Source organism: Ranitomeya variabilis, chromosome 6 (assembly GCF_051348905.1).
Source record: "Ranitomeya variabilis isolate aRanVar5 chromosome 6, aRanVar5.hap1, whole genome shotgun sequence".
Classification (NCBI taxonomy): domain Eukaryota; kingdom Metazoa; phylum Chordata; class Amphibia; order Anura; family Dendrobatidae; genus Ranitomeya; species Ranitomeya variabilis.
This window is the reverse complement of record NC_135237.1, coordinates 33,650,951-33,671,589: the sequence shown is the minus strand read 5'-3', so window position 1 is coordinate 33,671,589 and position 20,639 is coordinate 33,650,951. Positions and strand designations below refer to the sequence as shown.

The 20,639-nt window shown below is 40.6% G+C and overlaps 1 protein-coding gene across 1 annotated transcript in view; it reads right to left on the bottom strand.

Annotated features, from left to right (window-relative positions):
• Positions 1–1,358: 1,358 nt before the first annotated feature.
• The window catches only part of LOC143781549 (sterile alpha motif domain-containing protein 9-like), a 28,774-nt gene continuing 9,493 nt past the window's right edge, over positions 1,359–20,639 (bottom strand). The window contains exon 2 of the mRNA XM_077268191.1: positions 1,359–7,259. Coding sequence (XP_077124306.1) covers positions 2,508–7,244 — 4,737 coding nt within the window. The 5' untranslated portion in view covers positions 7,245–7,259 and the 3' untranslated portion in view covers positions 1,359–2,507. The remainder of the gene's footprint in view (positions 7,260–20,639) is intronic.

Sequence of the window (20,639 nt, the reverse complement as noted above, 5' to 3'; positions counted from 1 at the left end):
CGGGATCCGTTAAAGCGTTCCAGAGTTATAACCTCATAAAGTGACAGTGGTCAGAATTGTAAAAATTGGCTCGGTCATTAAGTACCAAATTGGCTCTGTCACTAAGGGGTTAATGATATATGGGATCATAGAAAATTAACTTTTTTTTATCAGAGTGACTGAATGAGGCCTTATATGGTGCGAGACACTTTTTTGTGTGTTTTTACTATTTTAGATAATGCATAGTTTAGCCTTTAATTTTTATTACCCTAATTTTTGCTATTATAAGCAAAAAACAAAACACAATTTGCCCTTGGGTAGGTTATCAAGATGACCAGCTTTATATGGCAAGTGTTAGTTGAAGTAAAGTTACTATAAATACACTAAAGCATTAACATAGAACTTTGTTCAATACACTTTTATTATATGTGCTTACAAAGAAAATCACATGAAATCACTATATACAGCTCTGGCAAAAATTAAGAGACCACCACATCAAATCCCTGTCATGGGCAGCCCAATCTCCAGACCTGAACCCCACTGAAAACCTCTGGAATGTAATCAGGAGGATGATGGATAGTCACAAGCCATCAAACAAAGAAGAACTGCTTTCATTTGGTGCCAGGAGCAGTGTTAAAGACTGGTGGAAAGCATGCCAAGACGCATGAAAGCTGTGATTAACAATCATGGTTATTCCACAAAATATTGATTTCTGAACTCTTCCTGAGATAAAACATTATTGTTGTTTATAAATAATTATGAACTTGTTTTCTTTGCATTATTTGCATTATTTTGACCATTTCTCATTTTCAGAAAATAAATACAAAATTTATTGCATGGAAATTCGGAGACATGTTGTCAGAAGTTTATAGAATAAAAAGAACAATTTACATTTTACTCAAAAATATACCTATAAAGAGAAAAATCAGACAAACTGAACATTTTGCAGTGGTCTCTTAATTTTGGCCAGAGCTGTATGTCACAACAATTAGTAGTCGAATTTCATGATACAAAAAAAGCATTTGAAAACATTCAAGCATTTCCATATACATAGATTAGTACGAAATTACTAGGATCAAAACAGTTTGCAAGAAATTATTTGAAGACATTAGTTCAGTTGAATAAATGTACATTTTTGTACAGACTCTAATGAAAGAAATGGAATATAAAGAAATGTCTTTGTCTTTTCTCACAGATATTCACACGGGTCTGTGCGTCTGTCTGCAGCTTTTTCTTCACACTTATTATATCCCTATTTCTGGGGCACTAGTGTAAATATAGCTATATAACAGTCAAATGGCTAGAAAAAAAATGTTTGCCTTTGAATTTCATTAAAAATGCTACATGGTTTAGCTTTTACAAGTTTTTTTCTGTGTTTGGTTTTGTTTTACTTTCAATTTTTATGAGGTCTGTGGACATAAATCAGCTAAGAGGAGCTCAGAAAAGAAAAAAAATATATACCATGTCAGACTGCCATAACAGGCTGAGTACATTTCAGTATACTCATTCTACAGCCAGCAATAGACAATGCAACACAGAGGCTATAGAAACTGAGCAAAATGTCTAATGAAAAACAAGAGCAACAATTATTTTTAGCCTGGTTACATACACTTAAGAAAAAAAAAAAGTCCCCAAACGGTGGACAATTCATTTGGAGAGTAACTAAACTTTTATAAAATTTAATTATTCTTTAGGCATTGTGAAGTAAGAGATTTTGAAATATTTTTACTCTTATTTTGCTTCCTTTTCTGCCAAATACTTTGCTCCAGTGATCTTTCAATGCTCAGATCATGCTACCTTGGATGCTCCTTTGAACTACTGCATGGTAATCTCCGTACCCTATATTCAGTCTGTGTATGGGGTCTTTCCCTTTCTGAGCCTCTGCAGTCCCCCTATACTCAGACAGGTTAGTTCCCGGACTCCAGTTAATATGATGTACAAATCTTTACTGAGCAGCAGTTGTAAAGCAATTCAAAAAGAGCAAAAATTGGTAATTGATGCAGCACTGCAGCCTAATGTCTGGAAGAGAAAGAAGCAAAAGAGAAGGAAGTAAAATAAGGTAATGAAGTATGTGTCTTACAAAAAGTAAAAAAAAAAATAGAAATCCAGCTCAATAAACTTGTGAACAAGCTTCTTTCTTTATTCACCAGAAGTGCTCAGCAGAGGTGTTTTACCCTCTGCTGAGCACTTTTGGTGAATAAAGAAAGAAGCTTGTTCACAAGTTCGTCCAGTTGGATTTCTCTTGCTTTTGATTGCTCCATGCCTTGACACAGCGATTCCTGTGCTCCAAACACCTAACGATGTCCATTACGGTGAGCTGGACTTTTTTTCTATAGTATTACAATGCCTGGAGGATAAATAAACAACAAGAAAAAAATAGTTACCTTACTCGTTAGTTACAAAATTTATGAACAGTGCACATTTGTGAAACACATTACTATTATAGACATAGGTGGTCACACTCAAACTGTAGAGGGCTGTTTAGGCTCATTGCAATATAGAACAGGTAATTCAATCTTTTTTTTTTTTTATATAATTTCAATGTTATAAGCAATTGGTCCATCAATAGAAAATCCCAAGTAGAAAGTTACTCGCTCAATACTTTTGCCACTTCTAAGTTTCCCGAGATAGACAGGTCGAACTGGGATGTCTGTTGCATTGCTGCGCTCCACATAGATCATATCGTCTTCTTTCACCACGCCATGTACAAGGAGGAGGAGTTCTTCAATTTTTTTCTCTTTCCAGATGTCTCCACTTTGCCATAGAGAATTTAAATCGGATAATGGTAACTGAGGAAAGTTCCGATCTATTTTTCCTTTGTGAATGAGCCTATTTAGGCCAGCCTCTTTACCGAGATAAAAATGGGCTACAGGTTGTTTAGCACGAAACATGTGCCTATAATTGCCTCTAAAAGACTGTTTCATAGCGATTACATAATCTCCTATGTGTTCAGATTTGGAATCCAGTTTTTGGAGGTTTTGTGGCCAGAACAGTAGTGAGGCCAAGAAATAGGGTTCTGGGTATTTGTGATGAAGTCCAATGTTACGCATAATGTCTGTAAGATACTTTTCAAGTGTTTCCACTGGTTTTATCTCCGCAGATTTTGGAGAAATGCAATGAAGAACAATATTTGCCAAGATACAATTTTGCTTGTCCCTAGAAATAATTTCTGATTCATGTGTGGATTTCTCTAACAGATATGTGTATGCTTTGACAATGCTTTCCATCTTTTTAACATCCTTTCCATGGTCTGTGAGATATTCCATGATTCCTGAGAATTTATCCGCTTTGTATTGTTCCAAACCCGCCCTGTATTCCTCTTTACATAGTAAATCGCTCTTCTTTTTTTGGTCTTTCTCACTGATAATCTGCATTAAATCCTGGTCATAGAACTGATCGATGTATTTTTTACGATGTTCAGAAACTTTGACCCGTGTTTTGAATTCTGTGCTTTCCTTATTAACAGTCTTCTGCTTCATATATACGAAATAATCTTGGAAGAAAGCAAAGGCTTTTTTTAAAGAAGCTTTTAATTTCATTAAAAATGGTCTATGTTCACCGAGAACATGATTGAATTCTTCATAATCTTCACTGACATTGTCCACTGAAATATCCCATCTACCAGACAAGAACTGTTTCAAGTGTTTTCTAGACAGTTTGTCGTTTGATTTGAACCACGGAATATAAAGCAGAACATCTACTGTGTATAGACAGACTTCAATCTGGCCCAGATACCCTGCTGTATTGTACACACCGTAATGTCTGCTGTTGGATTTTTCACATTCAGATCTTTCCTTTTCTGATTTTTCTGTTTGTTCTTGACACTCCTCAAAGGTCTCTGATGCATTAGAAGCCATTTTTAGCAGGACATCAAGTTCCTCTGGTGATATAGGATTGTCTTCAGTTATTGCCTCCATCTTGGCTTTCAACTGGGACTTGTAGATCTGACCTAAAGTATCTAAAATAAAGGAATTTGATGGTAATATGCGCACTGCTTTTTTTGCCCAATCAAAAGAATCCGTGAAATTCTTTTCCCTAATGTAGAAGTGTCTTGCTAATGCTTGGCAGATGAAAGGGTTCTGGCGAAATCGTATAGTGCCTTCTTTTAGAACAGTTTCCACATTAAGGCTCCCTTCATCCTTATATATTTCCTCAATTAAAGGAGAAAACAAGGTATCACTTTCATATCCATGTTCCTTCCGATGTCTTGTGACCAACATACTTTGCATGTTTTGTGTTAAAATTTCTCTTCCAATTCCAGCATCATGAAACACATTGGTTTGCAGTAAACCCAGCATAATATTACTCTGTTGTATATGATAAGTGTTCTTTAACTCCTCTATGCATTGCTGTGCAATTAGTGGGTGGATTATGCGCAGTCCTTCATATCTGCCATATTCTTCCACTTCTGTGCGAATAAATATCGTAGCATAAGAGCCTATGATATCTTCAATGCTTTCTTGAAGCCACGTTGAATTTACTGCTGTTATACCAAGAAACTCTTCACACATAGATACAGAAATGGTTGAATGTTTTACATATTTGTTAAGAAGAGCAATAAAGGAAATGAGCTGGGTTGTCTTGCTTGCTTCTTTTAAGCCTTTTAGAGTATTTCGTACCGTGTTTTCAATATAGGTTTTGTCAAAATTAGTTTTCATGATCATAAATGAGTAGAAATGTTCTGGGTTTTCATGATTCTTCTCGATTTCATCTAATTTTCTTTTAAATGCTCTTTGTTCCTGCTTAGAAAGTTTATTTGTTAAAGCAACACTGTTTGTGGGGTAGGATTTTGCGCTTAGCTCAGGATTCTGAGATCTCACACAATTTACTATGATCACAACTGGCTTCTCATGTCTTATATATCGTTCTGCAATTGCTGATTGGAAATTATTCTGCAAGATAGATACACTTTCTTCATCTTCAAATTCATCTACTAAGAGCACGACTGGATAAAATTCACTTCTACTAGGTGATCCATAAACTGAAAAAGTGGCAACTTCCTTTGCAATATCTGAAAAGTTATCAGTCTTTCTATTTAAAGTGGCGCAGCGAAAGGTTTTTCGCAGTTCCCAGAGGACATGCATCGCTGTTGTGGTGCCCCCACATCCAGGGTGATGAAACAAAGTAATTATTTTTACACTTATTGGTTTCCCACAATTAGACCAAGATTCTATCTGTTCCTTCAATGTTGTTTGGACGTCTCTTTTAATAAATGGTCCAGTGTAATTTTTGGATGAGAAATAGAAATTCCACCATGTTGCCTTCCCTCCTCTGTAAAAATGCTCTTCACGATCCTTCAACAATTCTTGAAATTTAGACTTATCACTCTCTATTTCTGTATCCTGGCATTCATTTACACAAAGAATATCTAAAGATGTCATGAGGTCTTCATCTTTCCTAAGTAAAATAGTAGTGGAACCACTATGTGATGGCAAGAAGCGACTAGCTGACCGAGTAGTAGATTTTAGTCTAAGAATGGTCCCATTTAGCTCTTCATTACCCAGGTTATAAATGCATCTCTCTTCCATTTCTTCCTCACTTATCATTCCTGCTTGCAAATCTTTCCATCTCTGAAATGTTTCTTTATTTTTGCAAATAAATAAAATGTCCTCCATACGTTTAAGTTTTTGATAAAATGCGCGAAACACTTCATTCATAGGGTCCAGAGGATCTTCAACAGTAGAGAGTAATAGAAACACAACAAGAAATTTCCCTCTTTCCATAATGTCTTTTTTGGCAAAAATAGAGATGAGATTTCTGACATCATCGGCTTTCTCCTTGTGCCACAAATTGTATTTTAGTGGTTCGTATTCTGGACCCTCAAGATCATGTCTCCCGTTACAAAAAATCCAACTGGGTTGTTGATACAACTTGAGGTCTTCAATATTTTCTTGGGTTAAATTTTCCATTTTCTGGTACTGATGAGGGAAGTGTAAATTTGGCTTCCTATTTTGCTTGTAGACTTTACATAATCCATTAGTGACTGACTCTGGATCAAAATCAAGAATAGCAAACCAATTTAGTTCCTGAATGAAGCATAAATCCTGTTCTTGAAATTTAGGGCATTTATTAACAACCAAAATGAACCATTTGTAGTAAGAATTATCCAATGAGCCCCGGTTACCTGTTAGTAAATTAGCAAGTTTAGAACCATCCACTTGGTTACACTTTTGCTTTGTTTTGCTCCTATCTTCTGCTCTTTTTCTATTTTCATCCCTAGATTTCATGGCAAAATAAAGTTCTTCCACATTCTTTTTTTTGGAACTCCCCCCATCTCGTAGAAAACAATAAAGTTCTTTACTCTTTCTCCATTCTTTGCTCTGGTCTTCGTCTTTTTTCTTGTCTTTTTTTTTGTCTTCGTAAATGTACTGAAATATACTAAATATTTGTGAACCACAGTAAGCAATATCAGAAACCACATCTACTTCTATAACAACTAGGTCAGACTGAGTGTTCTGTTCATGTAATACACTGACAAAACGGGGTGGACGAATGCAATTTTTCACTAAATGTAATTGAGTTTCTTGAAAGTATTTGACAATCATTTCATCATGATACTTGACAAAGGTTTCAGTGTTGTCAATAGGAACACCGACAATTTGTCCATGTGGTTTGTCCCGCACTCCAAAATGGATGGTGCCATTGGTACGTGCATTCATGCATGCAGATGCAAACTTAAAAATTTCGTTGCAGAATTTCATCTTTTTATCCTCCTCTGTGGCATTTTGTGTGTTGGTGAACTCCTTGTATTCATGAATTGGGTCAATATAATTAAATGTACCAGACTCAGATGGAAGAAGATGGTATTGAGTATAGGATTTGCTTTCAGTAAAAGTATCAAAAGGGTAAGGCGTTACTCTTACTCTGTTAACCTTATCGGAGCTGATTACATCAAGATTTCCTAATTCATTATGTAGATTTCCTTCTGTTTTGACAAGATTTTTTTCAGTTTTACTTGAAGGTGTGACATTATTTTGTGCTGCTTGTTGCCCACATACAATACTTGAACTTTTTTGTTTAACCTCTTTGCTTTGTGTAGTAAGTGCTTTCTGGCCATTGACTAAGAAAGCGGCAGGTCCTTGTTTAATTCCCATATCGCAGAAGTCTTTTTTAGTTAATATCCTTAGAATCATGCCAGTCACATGTTCATTGTACAGAATATCTGCATCTGCAGAGTCAAGTTTTAGTTTTCCAGTAACCCATAACTTTACGTGATCTTTTGTCCAATCATCTACATCAGCAGGTAAATTCGATAAATCAGCCATGTTGAAGATAAATTCCTAAAAAATAAAAATAAGTTTTTAAAGTAAATTCAATACATAGGTTAGTCTTCACAACAAAAGCAATAGCAAATTGGCATTTTAGCAGAAATTACATTAATTGCCTTCCTCTATTACTGCTGCATTGTCTGTAGTCTAGCATAATATAATAACTCCAGAAAAAAAAGTCACCAGCAGGGCGTAGAGTCTTTGGGGCTGATTCATTAAAGGGAACCTGTTAGCAGGATTGTGTTGAGTAACCTACAGACAGTGTCAGGTTGGCACCATTATACTGATTAAAATGATACCTTGGTTGATGAAATCCTTCTTGTGGTTGTTGTTTAATCTTTATTTGTAGTTTCCAGTTAATGAGATTCTCGTGTTCTGGGACGGCGCTTTGTGTTCTGCTTACATTTTCATCTGTATGTGTCACGCACAGTGTAGGAAAGACTAAGTGCAACTCGAAGGGAAAAGGAGAAGGTAGCCTAAAGGGAAGGGGGAAGTGGAGACCTGTTATGGCTGGACCTGGTGGTTAGGAGCACCGGGAATGACCTGATAGTCAAAACTGCAAAATAGAGCGAGCTCTGGGAAGTGGGAGCTCTGCTGACCGCAGCCCTAATCTATTATCACACACACTAGAATTAGCCGTGGATCGTACCTGACTCTGCCTAGACGACTCTTCACAGCCTGAGAGGTAACTTCCCCTAAAGAGAAATATAGCCTCACCTTGCCTCAGAGAAATTCCCCAAAGGAAAAGAGCAGCCCCCCACATATATTGACTGTGAGTTAAGAGGAAGGCACAAACATAGGAATGAGACAGGTTTCAGCAAAGGAGGCCCGACTTACTAAATAGACAGATGATAGATAAAGGGATCTTTGCGGTCAGCACAAAAAACTACAAAAAGCCACGCAGAGTGAGCAAGAAACCCCCCGCGCCGACTCACGGCGCGGTAGGTGCTACTCTGCAACCCAGAGCTTCCAGCTAGCGAGACAATATCATGATAGCCAGCTGGACAAAACTTAGCAGGTACTCAGAAATATATTCAGCACACAAATGAACAACAAATGAGCTTAACAGGGACTTAGCTTCTGCTGAGGTAGACAGGTCATCAGGAGATCCAAGTGAGATCTGAACCACTACAGATACATTGACAACTGGCATCAGGTAACGATCTGAGCAGAGTTAAATAGAGGAACCAGCCCAGTCTTTAAACGATGCAGCTGAGGAAGCCACCTCCAGACCAGCAGCTCCACTTTCAGCCACCAGAGGGAACCCACGGACAGAACTCACAGAAATACCATTCCTGACCACAGGAGGGAGTTCCAGAACAGAGTTCACAACAGAGACCCCTAGGCAGATCTAACGTCACCTTGTTTGCCCTAAACGTCCCTATATAGGGTCTGCACCTATCGCCGAGCAGGAACCAAATCCTTGCCTGACCCTGGCAATAAGCCCTGCTTAAGGAAGGACGGAGTGAGTGCTAGTCAATCCCCACTACCATTAAAGATGACTGGAGTAGACCAACAAGGGGAACACTTATCTTGAGTAGACTCAGAGATGTAACACAGATGTCGTCCAGCAACACCAAAGAGTAAGATAGCTGACTGCTATAGCTCCAAGCCTCAACAGGGGAAAATGGAAATATCACCGGCAATTCCCAGCAGCAGGCTGGGAGCGTTAGGTGTCGAGTTCCCACCGCTGCACAGGGGGAATCTCGAACCATGTCCTCCCCAGCCACAGTGGAGTCTGCTCAGCAGAGACGTCGGTCCCAGCGTCTGGCTCAAGCTGATACTGTGCGTCTGGTTACTGCTGCCGCCCCAGGTTCAGCCTTTGTAACCAGCATTGATCAGCAGCAAGCAGACATTCCAGGGACTAAGTCCTGCTTTTCATCTACTGAGCATGCCCGTGGGATGACCTCTCATTGGAGATCGGAGGTCACATGCTCAGGTCCTGTAGCGGCTCCGATTGGACCTCTAGGAAGGTCCCAGAAGGCTACAACTATAAAAGGCTCGCATGGCCGCTCGGCCATGCGCTAGTATAAAACTAAACTCGTGTGTGTGTGGACGTGTGATTGAATCTGGTGAAAGCTCCTTAATCATTCCCATCCCTAGTGTTGTTGCATGTACTTGAATGATTGAGCTATCTAGCGCCAGACTGTGCCATCCAGCACTTGGCACGAGTATACTGCGTCTATTATCAGCGACCGCCAGAGCGGCACCGTGCGCAACTAGTGCGCTTTCCAGGCCCTAGTTAGGGTGGTTAGTGGCGTCCACCAGAGCAGCGCTGTACGCACTTAGTGCGGTAAATCTTTATGTAGTTTTTCCCTGGGACTGCAGTTGCGGCGCCGAGTGCTAGGGGTCTAGAGGGACTCTAGCCCCGTGTCCTTTGGGCAGAGTCCTGTGACCTAATACTAGTGTTCACTCTGCGGTATTGCGGCCCTGTGACGCAACAGGGTTCGCCTCCTTACATACCGGGTGAAGCTAACCCGTGTGTGTTCACATTATACCGCCATATACTGTCTGCCATTACCGAGCAGCAGGTGTCATCTCTGCACGGTGGACCCCGGGCTGCGAACGCACCTTATATCTTCCTTATAATTATTTGCTGCGTTCCGCCAGCCCTAACAGGGAGTTTATGAACATCATTTAATTATTTTATTTAGAGCTATACATTTCTTCAGGAAAAAAATATTCTTAAAATGGTGCCAGCAGCACCTGCACAGTAGCATGTATCGGCGATCTGATCCCCATAGGTTGGTATTGCTTTAATAATTTGGTACTACTGCTAACATAAAATTCTCGCCCCTTCCTTGTTCCTTCCTTGTACAGTACAGTACACATTGTTTATTTGTATATAGGGCACCTTATACTCAATCTAACTCTTATTTCATTACCTCCATAATAGTGTACAGTACTTTTCCGAGACACGTAGCCTTTGAGGAAAGTCTGCTTTACTACTACATACTTTACCTCCACATAACTTCATCCTGTGATCTCTTTAACCCAATTCTATTATACGCGCTACCAGATCTTGTTCTTTATATATAATTTTTTTAATTTATGTATGGTTACCTTATTTAACATTCCTTGTACTGTTGTCATTACGTTATGGTAATCTAGCCATAATTATATAGCAGACTTACAGTACTTCATATTTGTGTATGTTTTGCTTATGTTTTGTTCATATGACACCAATTTTTGAGTACCTTTCTTATAGCGATGCTTTAGAAAGACTCAGGATTGGGTCGAAACATTGCATATCGCTTTCTTCCGAATCATCATTTAATGTTATATTTCTTAGTGTGGTGACTATTGTAAATAAACTTTCTACTATTTGCTTCCACCTGCGACTGCTGCTGTTTTAATCCTATTGTTATGTTGGATTAGTCCAGTTCAGCCGCCACCACCCTGCCTTGCTGAGTGCGCACCTTTTCCATTATCTATCAGTATTGTATGCATGCACAACCGAACTACAGATGTCAACACAGACCTTTGCCTACGGTGAGACTATAACAAGTACTATTTTGTCTAAAGTTACTAATTCTGGGAATTTTCTTAAAACACCAGCACATGAATTACAGACCAAGGACTATGAAAATGAAAAGCACAGACTGATGTCCTACGAGCTCCATTCAGTAACACTAGCTAAACTACAAGCATAATCGAATCCCACAAGGTCTCAGATGCCATCTCCATCCTACCCTATTCTCTGAGAAGCCAGAATATTGTGATAGATTTAAGCAAATTTTGAATAAATGTTCTCTTGAGAGAACCAGTATATTGCTAACCATTGATTCTCTTGAAACAGCCATTTCAGAGACCCAACAGAAAATTACAGCAAATAAGAACCAACTGACTCCTACTATCTCCCCCGCTGAATGGGAAAACTTGAAATCTAAAGTAAACAGAAGCATTGATGAACATCGTACCATTCTTCAGGAAAGAAAAGTTCCAACAAGATTCAGAGGACTATCAACAGGAACAAGTCTATTAGTGGAATAAACCCTCAAAATGGCGATCCAACTTTGGAACAAGACGACAAGGCTCTTTCAGCTCTGGCAGCAATGGTTCTACAGGATCACAATACCGAGGCCATTGTTTATTGAAACGCCAGCCAAGGGGAGGCCACACATGACCGCCAGGAGGAGACAGACACTGAGGGACACCCGCAAACACAGTAGAACGTATGACATCATAGGTAAATCCACTAACACGGTCATTAACATTTAGTCATACACCCTATGTCCCAATGCACTGACAGTACTTCAACGGGGTCTCTCCTTTACCTCAATCCCACCATGTGACAAATTTAAACTTGAACAAGATCTCCAACACTTCTTCCGCAATATCAGGCTGAAGACCCACTTTGGACTTCAGCATTAAAATATGGAGAACAGAACCCCTCCTTTTGCGGGTGCTTCTGTTCCGGACTTATCTATATTACATTTTGGTCTTCGCAATGTATTTACTTTTAGTCCACCATGGACTTACCATCCTGCAGATGCCTTCATATACCCAATTCAGAAAGAGGTCAAGAAAATACTTGTACAATGTGATAGGGGTTCCTTCCTTACTAGTAATCTACTCAAAATTGAAAGACAAACCATCGAGTCTCTTAAGACCAACAAAAACATCACTATAAAACCCGCAGATAAGGGAGGGGCTTTCGTGGTTATGGATCGTACCTACTATCTTAATGAAATTTCATGCCAACTCTCTGACACATCTACTTACAACCTTATCGCTAATAACCTATTATTCACCATCAAAAATAAAACTAGGATGATCATTAATAAACACCTATCATTGAATATAATTGACCAAAAAACACAATTTCTTACTAATATGCACCGAGTAACCCCAGTCTATGTTTTACCCAAGATTCACAAGTCCCTCACTAATCCTCCAGGTTGCCCCATTGTGGCCTCAACAGACTCCATCTTTTCGCCTCTGTCTATATTTTTGGAGAAAATCCTAACTCCATTGGTTAAAATCTCCCGCTCTTTCATTCTTGATAATAGCCATTTTTTACAAATCATTAAACAGATACCCAACGTTCTTTCTGACATTCTACTTGTCACATTAGATGTCAATAGCTTGCATACATCTATTGAACACAACATTGGTCTTACAGCAGTTGGGGACAAGCTGATTACCTCTGACCTTTCCCATAAGAATTTTGCATGGAACTTTAGACACTGGTCATACAAGAAAACTGCTTTGTGTTTGGTGATCAATTTTTTATACAGATACGCGGGACAAGTATGGGGTCCAAAGTGGCACCAGCTTATGCCAATTGTTACATGGATGCTTTTGAAAGGGAGATTGTCTAGACCAATGAGTTATTTCAGAAAACCTCTTTATGCTGGTTAAAATATATAGACGACATCTTCTGCATCTGGGATGACACACCTGAAACCCTTCACACCTTTTACAATAATTTAAATTCGTCCTGAACTAAAATTTACTCTCCATTCCAACACAACTCAAGTTTTTTTCCTAGACACACTAGTATACAAACAGTGAAGGCACTCTACAACAGATAATTATATAAAACCCACAGATTGCAATAACCTCCTGAACTATTCAAGCAGTCATCCAAAAAAGCACAAAAAAATAGCTTACCCCGGTCTCAATTTCAACGTGTCTCTAAGATTGTGTCTGATAAAAATCCATTGCCCACACGACTAAAGGAAATGACATATAAATTAGTGGAAAGGAATTGCCCATTACGAATGCTTAAAAAGGAGAAACTCAGAACTCTGAGTGGACAGGAGCATTCCTCATCAATCGCCAAAAAAGAGCGTATTTCTTCTGTACATACACATCACCTGTTAATGCCCAAGATTTACAACTGGATTTGAAGACACTGCCCGCTTTTAACAATGGCATACCCGCAAGTCGATGCCTTCATAAATCCAGCTCTGATGTGCACTAGAAGACATCAGAATATTAGAGATCAGCTGATGTGGGGAGTTTATCAAAGGAACTGGCACAAACATTTTTGGGATCAAAAAGAACGGGTACGTTGCCATGCCTAAGTTGTGCCGCCTCTTCTAACTTTATTAAATCCAGTGAAGTCACTCATCCACACTCAGGAAAAAAAAAAACATTGGAGGTTTTTTCACTTGCGACACCAATTTTGCGATCTATGTCATTAAATATCCCTGCTGGCTTTTATACATTGGTGAAACCACACAACACATAAGAAACAGGATCGCTAGCCACAAGTCTACCATTAGATGCAAGAAGACTTGGCTCCCTCTACCCCATCACTTCATAACAGCTAAACACACGGAATCACAACTGAGGTTTCAGATACTTAAACAGGTTCCCAGACCCAGAGGCAGCCATATCAGATTACTAAAAAATCTGAATTGTACTGGATTCACACATTGCAGACCCTGGCAGCCAAAGGTTTGAATAGGGAATTGGATTATTTAATCCATTGAAAATATTTTTTTTATCTCTGCATTTTAAGTGGAGTTCGCCGAGACTAATTATATTTTCTCTCCCCCCCTCCCCATTTTTTTCAAACCCATTGAGCCCCTACACACCTTATAGGGTAAGTATAGGAAGGAATATTTTTTGTCTTATAGTCTTGACTTTATTTTTTATTTGATGTTACATTTTTACACTTTGATTTTTATTTCATTATTTAGTTTTCTTATTTAAATTCATTTTTTTTCATATTATACTTTTTCATATTTATTGTTTATTTCTGTATTCTATTTTTCAACATCATTTTTTATTTTATTTTTCAATCTATACCTTTGCATGTTTTTGCTGATTTTTTTCAACTTTTCTTTTCATTATTTTAAATATTAATTTTATTATTTTTTCATTTCCATTTTTTTATTTTTCATTTTCATTTTTTTATCATTTTTAAGCCAATTTATTTCATTTATTCTAGTTTCTCTACATTTCTTAAAAATTTCCTTTTATTCCTCTCCATATTTTCCATTGGTACATGATTTCTTCACCATAAATTAGTTACACCTTATCATCAGCCTTTGTTCTATTAATACATATTATTTCCCATTCCTTTCTGGTGCCTAATACCAGTATATAATATAACGTCAGCACCATCGCAATTATACCATCGACCTAACATACATGCCTCCTTCCCGGCAGCCTCAGTTTGAGACACACCATCACGTCACTGCTGGGTTTTCACTGCACCAGACGTGCGTCCTTCCCCCCCCCATAGCCAAGCCTCAATCTGGGCCCTGCGCACGTGTCACTTCCGGTTTCGTGACAACGGAACTGCCTCTCTCCACCCGCTTCCAAGTTTCTTTCTGGGCTACACTGATGTGTCACTTCTGCTACATAGACACGAGAACGGAACCAAGATTACTACATAGATAAGGGATCTGAAAGGAGCTTACTACAGAGATATGGGAGCAAAACCGAGCTTACTAGAGAGATAATGGAGCAGAACTGAGCTTACTACAGAGATATGGGAGCAGAACTGAGCTTACTACAGAGATAAGGGAGCAGAACCGAGCTTACTACAGAGATATGGGAGCAGAACCGAGCTTACCATAGAGATATGGGAGCAGAACCGAGCTTACTACAGAGATATGGGAGCAGAACCGAGCTTACTACAGAGATATGGGAGCAGAACCGAGCTTACTACAGAGATATGGGAGCAGAACCGAGCTTACTACAGAGATATGGGAGCAGAACTGAGCTTACTAGAGAGATATGGGAGCAGAACCGAGCTTACTACAAAGCTATGGGAGCAGAACCAAGCTTACTACCTCTCTTCATACAGATCTTCCTTACCTGACCTATCTATCGCAATCAAGGACATCATGCTTTCCCCCTTACCCCTTAACCTTTGACTCTGCCCTGTCCTTCAAACCGCACATCCAAGCTCTGTCCACCTCCTGTCGCCTCCAGCTCAAAAATATCTCCAGAATCCGTCCTTTCCTCAACCATCAATCTACTAAAATGCTTGTGCATGCCCTCATCATCTCCCGCCTTGACTACTGCAACATCCTTTTCTGCGGCCTCCCTGCTAACACCCTTGCACCTCTCCAGTCCATCCTTAACTCTGCTGCCCGACTAATTCATCTTTCTCCTCGCTACTCCTCCGCTTCCCCCCCCACTGCAAATCTCTTCACTGGCTCCCATTCCCTCGGTGTATCCAGTTCAAATTACTAATACTAACCTACAAAGCCATCCATAATCTGTCTCCTCCATATATCTCTGAACTAGTCTCCTAATATCTTCCCTCACGTAATCTCTGGTCCTCCCAAGACCTCCTTCTCTCCTCCACACTTATCCGCTCCTCATCCAACCGCCTCCAAGACTTCTCCAGAATATCCCCGATCCTCTGGAATTCTCTGCCCCAACACGTCCGACTATCAACCACATTCGGATCCTTCAGACGGAACCTGACAACCCATCTCTTCAGGAAAGCCTACAGCCTGCACTGACCCCGCTGCCTCCTCCTCACTACTGAAGCTACCGCCTCACCAACACCGGAGCTCCTGTAACCCTCAACCTATTGTCTCCTTCCCCATAATCCTGTAGAATGTAAGCCCGCAAGGGCAGGGTCCTCACCCCTCTGTATCAGTCTGTCATTGTTAGTTTACTGTCAGTGATATCTGTAACTTGTATGTAACCCCTTCTCATGTACAGCACCATGGAATCAATGGTGCTATATAAATAAATAATAATAATACTACAGAGATAAGGAATCAGAACCGAGATTTATACAGAGATAAGGAATCAGAACCAAGATTAATTCAGTGATAAGGGAGCAGAACAGAGCTTAATAAGTCTACTACATAGATACGGAAACAGAACCAAGCTGACGGCATACATATGGTAACAGAATCAAGATTACTACATCGACATAATACCAGAACCAAGCATACTGCTTAGATATGGTACCATAACTTAGCTTACTTACAAACATACAACTCCAGAAACACGGACATGTAAACACACAGTACCACCGGGGCCTTGCTAGGGTCCTAAAAGATCAGGGACCTAAGCTCCAAAGTGCATGTCCTCTCATACAGCCCCCTGTAGTGCAGCGGTATCCTCTCTATGCAGTGATGAGGCAGTGACCCAGGAAAAGTTCAAAGTAAAGTCTTAGTATTCAGCGTTCTCACAAATAGAAAATAACTCGGATCCTCCGGATCGCAGCCAGGGAAACAAAGATAGTCCGTGACCGGTTGCCGTAGGCGACTGCACCGCCATGTACGCTGAGGGTGCCAGGCTTTTTGTATCTGCTTGGCCCTGTGTTGCCTCATACAAGTTGAGCTCTGTGGAGCCTCCTGCTTTGCCTGCTTCCAAGACAAAAACTGACACACCCAACCCTCGTCTGCAGGGGTTTTTACAAAAGAACCTATGGCCGTCAGCCACATGGAAAACCCGGGGCCGGGGAGAAAATGGACTGCCCCGCTGCCATCCTGTAGTCCGTTTCAAAAGTAAAAGCCCAGAACAGGTTTTCTTATCTCTGCCCTGGACACATAGCATGCCCAAGACCAATACTCACTTTTATTTTGCATTGCAATCACAGCTATGCCAGTGACTGCAATGCACTTCCACAGATTCCATATGCTTCTTTGCACATCCTGGGGGACACATAGCGACCCTCGCATATAACACCGGTCACTGCCTCACACCCCCTATAGCCATTTAAAATAGCATCTACACATATATAATTACAATATACCACTGTTGCTAACCAAAAACACACAATGCAAAATTACTACTCTAAACGGCTAAAACAATACGGCTACACAATGTCCACTACCATCAATACTACACAGCGAATACATAATATAATATGACCATTACCTCTACATAACGAAACACTCTATACAAAGACCAATGATACCACCATATACCTTTTACTACATAATGACTTAAACACATTAAGCGGTTACTAAATAAAAAAAATGAAAAAATAACGCTACTAATAAGACCAATATTACCACCTTACAGTATCTGTATATTGGTAGATACCAGCAGTCCCGCAGAACATATGCGTGATTACTGTACAGTTTATATAGTAACTTACAGATGACATTTTTTCTGATTCTGGCCAAATAATGGAACCTGAGTGCCCCTATCAAAACTAATAATATCCCCATGTATAACAAATAATGTCCTCTGAGTGCCCACACAGCTCTGTATATACAGAATGATGGTCCTACAGCCCCCAATACACAATATGATGGTCACCAAAGTGCTTTATTATGCATTGAGGAACCCAGAACTCCCTATATATAGTAAAATGGCGACACAGCCTCTATATATAGTATGATCAACAAATGACCATGTCTGGAATTTGTTAACGTCTGAAAGAAGCTGTTTAAAAACTTGATTTGACCAGAGTTCGGGGCATAGACAGAGGCAATAGTATAGGGAGCATTATTAATTAAACACAATACTATAATGAATCTACCCATGGGGTCAGCAAAGGAGCTGATCAGTTGGAAGGAGTTAGCTTTACTAAAAAAAATAGCAACCCCTGCTTTTTTGGATTTACCATTCGCAAAAAATTGGTGGGGATATAGGCCCGAATACATTCTAACATTATCTTGCTCCAACAAGTGTGTTTCCTGTATACATACGATATCATGATGAGACTTAGAGATTTGGCGCCAGACAAGTGACCTCTTCCCAGGAGAATTGAGACCATTAACATTAACAGAATATAACGTGATACTCATGGCGGATAACAAGAAAAGTTAAATATGACATTGTGTAAACTGAAAAAAAAAAAACAGATTCTTGCAGTGAGGTTGTGGACCATCAGTTGTAAAATGGGAGGAATGAAGTAAGGGGAGGGATAGGGAAGGGGAGAGGGAAAAAAAACAAACAACCTTAAACCAGTAATACAAAAATCCATTCAGGAACCACCTGAATCCAGAGGTGAGATTAGAAAACAGTTCACCTGAGGGGCAATAAGCTGAGGGAGACCCCAGACACGGGACTCACACTCAGCAAAAAACAAAGAAAAAATAGAACTCGGCGGAAGAGAAACAAACACAAAAAAAAGAAAAAAAGTTTTCACCTGCCAGGAACCAACAAAATAGTAGACCTCAGGCGAGCTTCCAGTCAGGAACTATATGGCGCCGACCAGGCTTGGCACCACCAGATTTAAGGGGGTCTGTCGGTGGAGAAGTGGATCCAGCAGTTATCAAGCCCCATTGGCCCAGAGTCTTTGCCGCTTGTGCAGGGGATAGGCACGTGGTGACCGATCCATCTCTGCGGATGCACAGCTTGGTAGGGAAGCCCCAACGGTACACAATGCCCTTTTCCCTCAGAATTGTAGTGTACGGAAGAAAAGCTCTTCTAAAAGCTAGTGTACCAGGGGACAGATCAGGAAAGACAGCAATGGATGTAAAACGCTCCGGAAGTAGCGGCTTGTTTCTTAAAGCTTGCAAAAATTCCTCCTTCAGTACAAAGAAATGTACAAAGAAATGTATGCGCGCTAGCACATCTCTAGGGACAGAGGGTCCCAGCCCCGGGGGTTTAGGGATCCGGTGTATACGATTAATTATAATATTTTCCTTCACATTATGTGGGAGAACAGCAACAATAAAGTCCTGCAGGAAGGATTTCAGATCATCTGCTCCCACAGCCTCCTCAATGCCCCTGAGTTTTATATTATTTCTCCTGGAACGATCTTCTAAGTCCAGGGTTTTTGAGAGAGTCTTGGAGGCAAGGGATTGCAATTCCTCATGAGCGTCCCAAAGCTCATTATGAGAGGCCACCAGCTCAGACATCTTGTTCTCTAAGTGATCTGTGCGGCATCCCAACTCCTCTACTTCCCCTTTAAGCTCTGATAACATAGATCTCATGTCCTCTTGTAGGGAGGACCGGAGCTCAGCCAGCATATCTCTCAGCAGGGAGGCTGTAATCGGGGCATCAGTCAGGTCAGCTGCAGGTGCGCTCAAAGTGGATGATTGTGAGCCTCGGCGCGCAGCACGGGAGGACCTGGGAGAGAGCGGCGCCATCTTGGGATTCTGGGGCGGCTGAGGAGAGGCCGGAAAGAACTCGACGATCCGTCTGGAGGAGTCCCGGGATCCGGATTTCGTTTTCCCCATGGGCTCACCAGCGGGTAAGTACCTGGTGCGGGGAGTTTCAGAGCAACCTGCTCCATCGGCAGTCAGGCCACGCCCCCGGTAATTCGGTTTCTAATAACTTACCACGACAGCACACAGGAGGATGTCATTTCATCCTAATAGGGACAGGAATCACAAAAGAGGTCAAACAGCCCCTCCTACCTCTATTCCTCAGTGTTATTATAAAGGACCACAATAGTATGAATGCTTAACTATATTTATTACTACCAGCTCAAAATGATTAAGTAGAGGGGTGGGAATTACCCATGCTGTCGTGGTAGGTTATTAGAAACCGAATTACCGGTAAGTCTAATTCTATTTTCTCTAATAACCCCCCACAACAGCACACAGGAGGAGTGCCAAAGACTAATGCTTTACGGAGGGACAACCGTCTGGAGAACTTTTCTCCCAAATAATAGATCTTTGACAGATGTTAAATCAAGTCTATAATGTCTGATAAAGGTGTGGACAGACGACAAGGTAGCGGCTCTGCATATCTGTTCGATGGAGGCGGTAGCCTTTTCTGCCCATGAAACTGCTACTGCTCTGGTGGAATGAGCTGTGAATTTATCTGGAGGCGTGAGATTCTGAATTTGATAGGCCTCAATAATTGCCTTCTTGATCCAATTTGCCACCGTAGCCTAGGACACCTTCCTTCCCCTCTTCTGGCCATTGGGTTGAATAGATAGGTTTTTATCTTTCCTCTACTCCTTGGTTATTTGGAGATAGTGTAAAATCACTCTCCTTATGTCAAGAGAATTGAAATCTTCCTCTTTCTTGTTTTTTGGATTCTGGCAAAATGAAGGTATTATTATGTCCTGATTTCTGTGGAAATCTGAAACCACCTTTGGTAGAAACGAGGGATCTAGATGGAACACAAGCCTGTCTTCCAATATCCTCAGGTAGGGCTCTTCTATTGAGAGAGCTTGCAACTCCCCCACTCTTCTGGCCATTGTAATTGCTACCAGGACTGACGTCTTCCAGAATAGCTTGTCCAACATTGATGTAGACAGGGGTTCAAACGGTGGAAGGGTTAAACCTTTCAGGACGATATTGAGGTCCCAAGCGGGAATCACACTGATTGCTCTAGGACGAAGTCGTGTAGCTACTGTCATGAATCGCTTTATCCACCTGTGTTCTGCCAGGGCCTGGTAAAAATATGAGCTTAATGCTGCCACCTGTACCTTAAGGGTCCCTTCTCCAATCCATCCTGCAGAAATTCTAGAATCTGGGCGATATTGGCCTATTGGGGATCCGGTTGTTCTGGTGCACACCATGACATGGACTTTCTCCAGATCTCATGGTA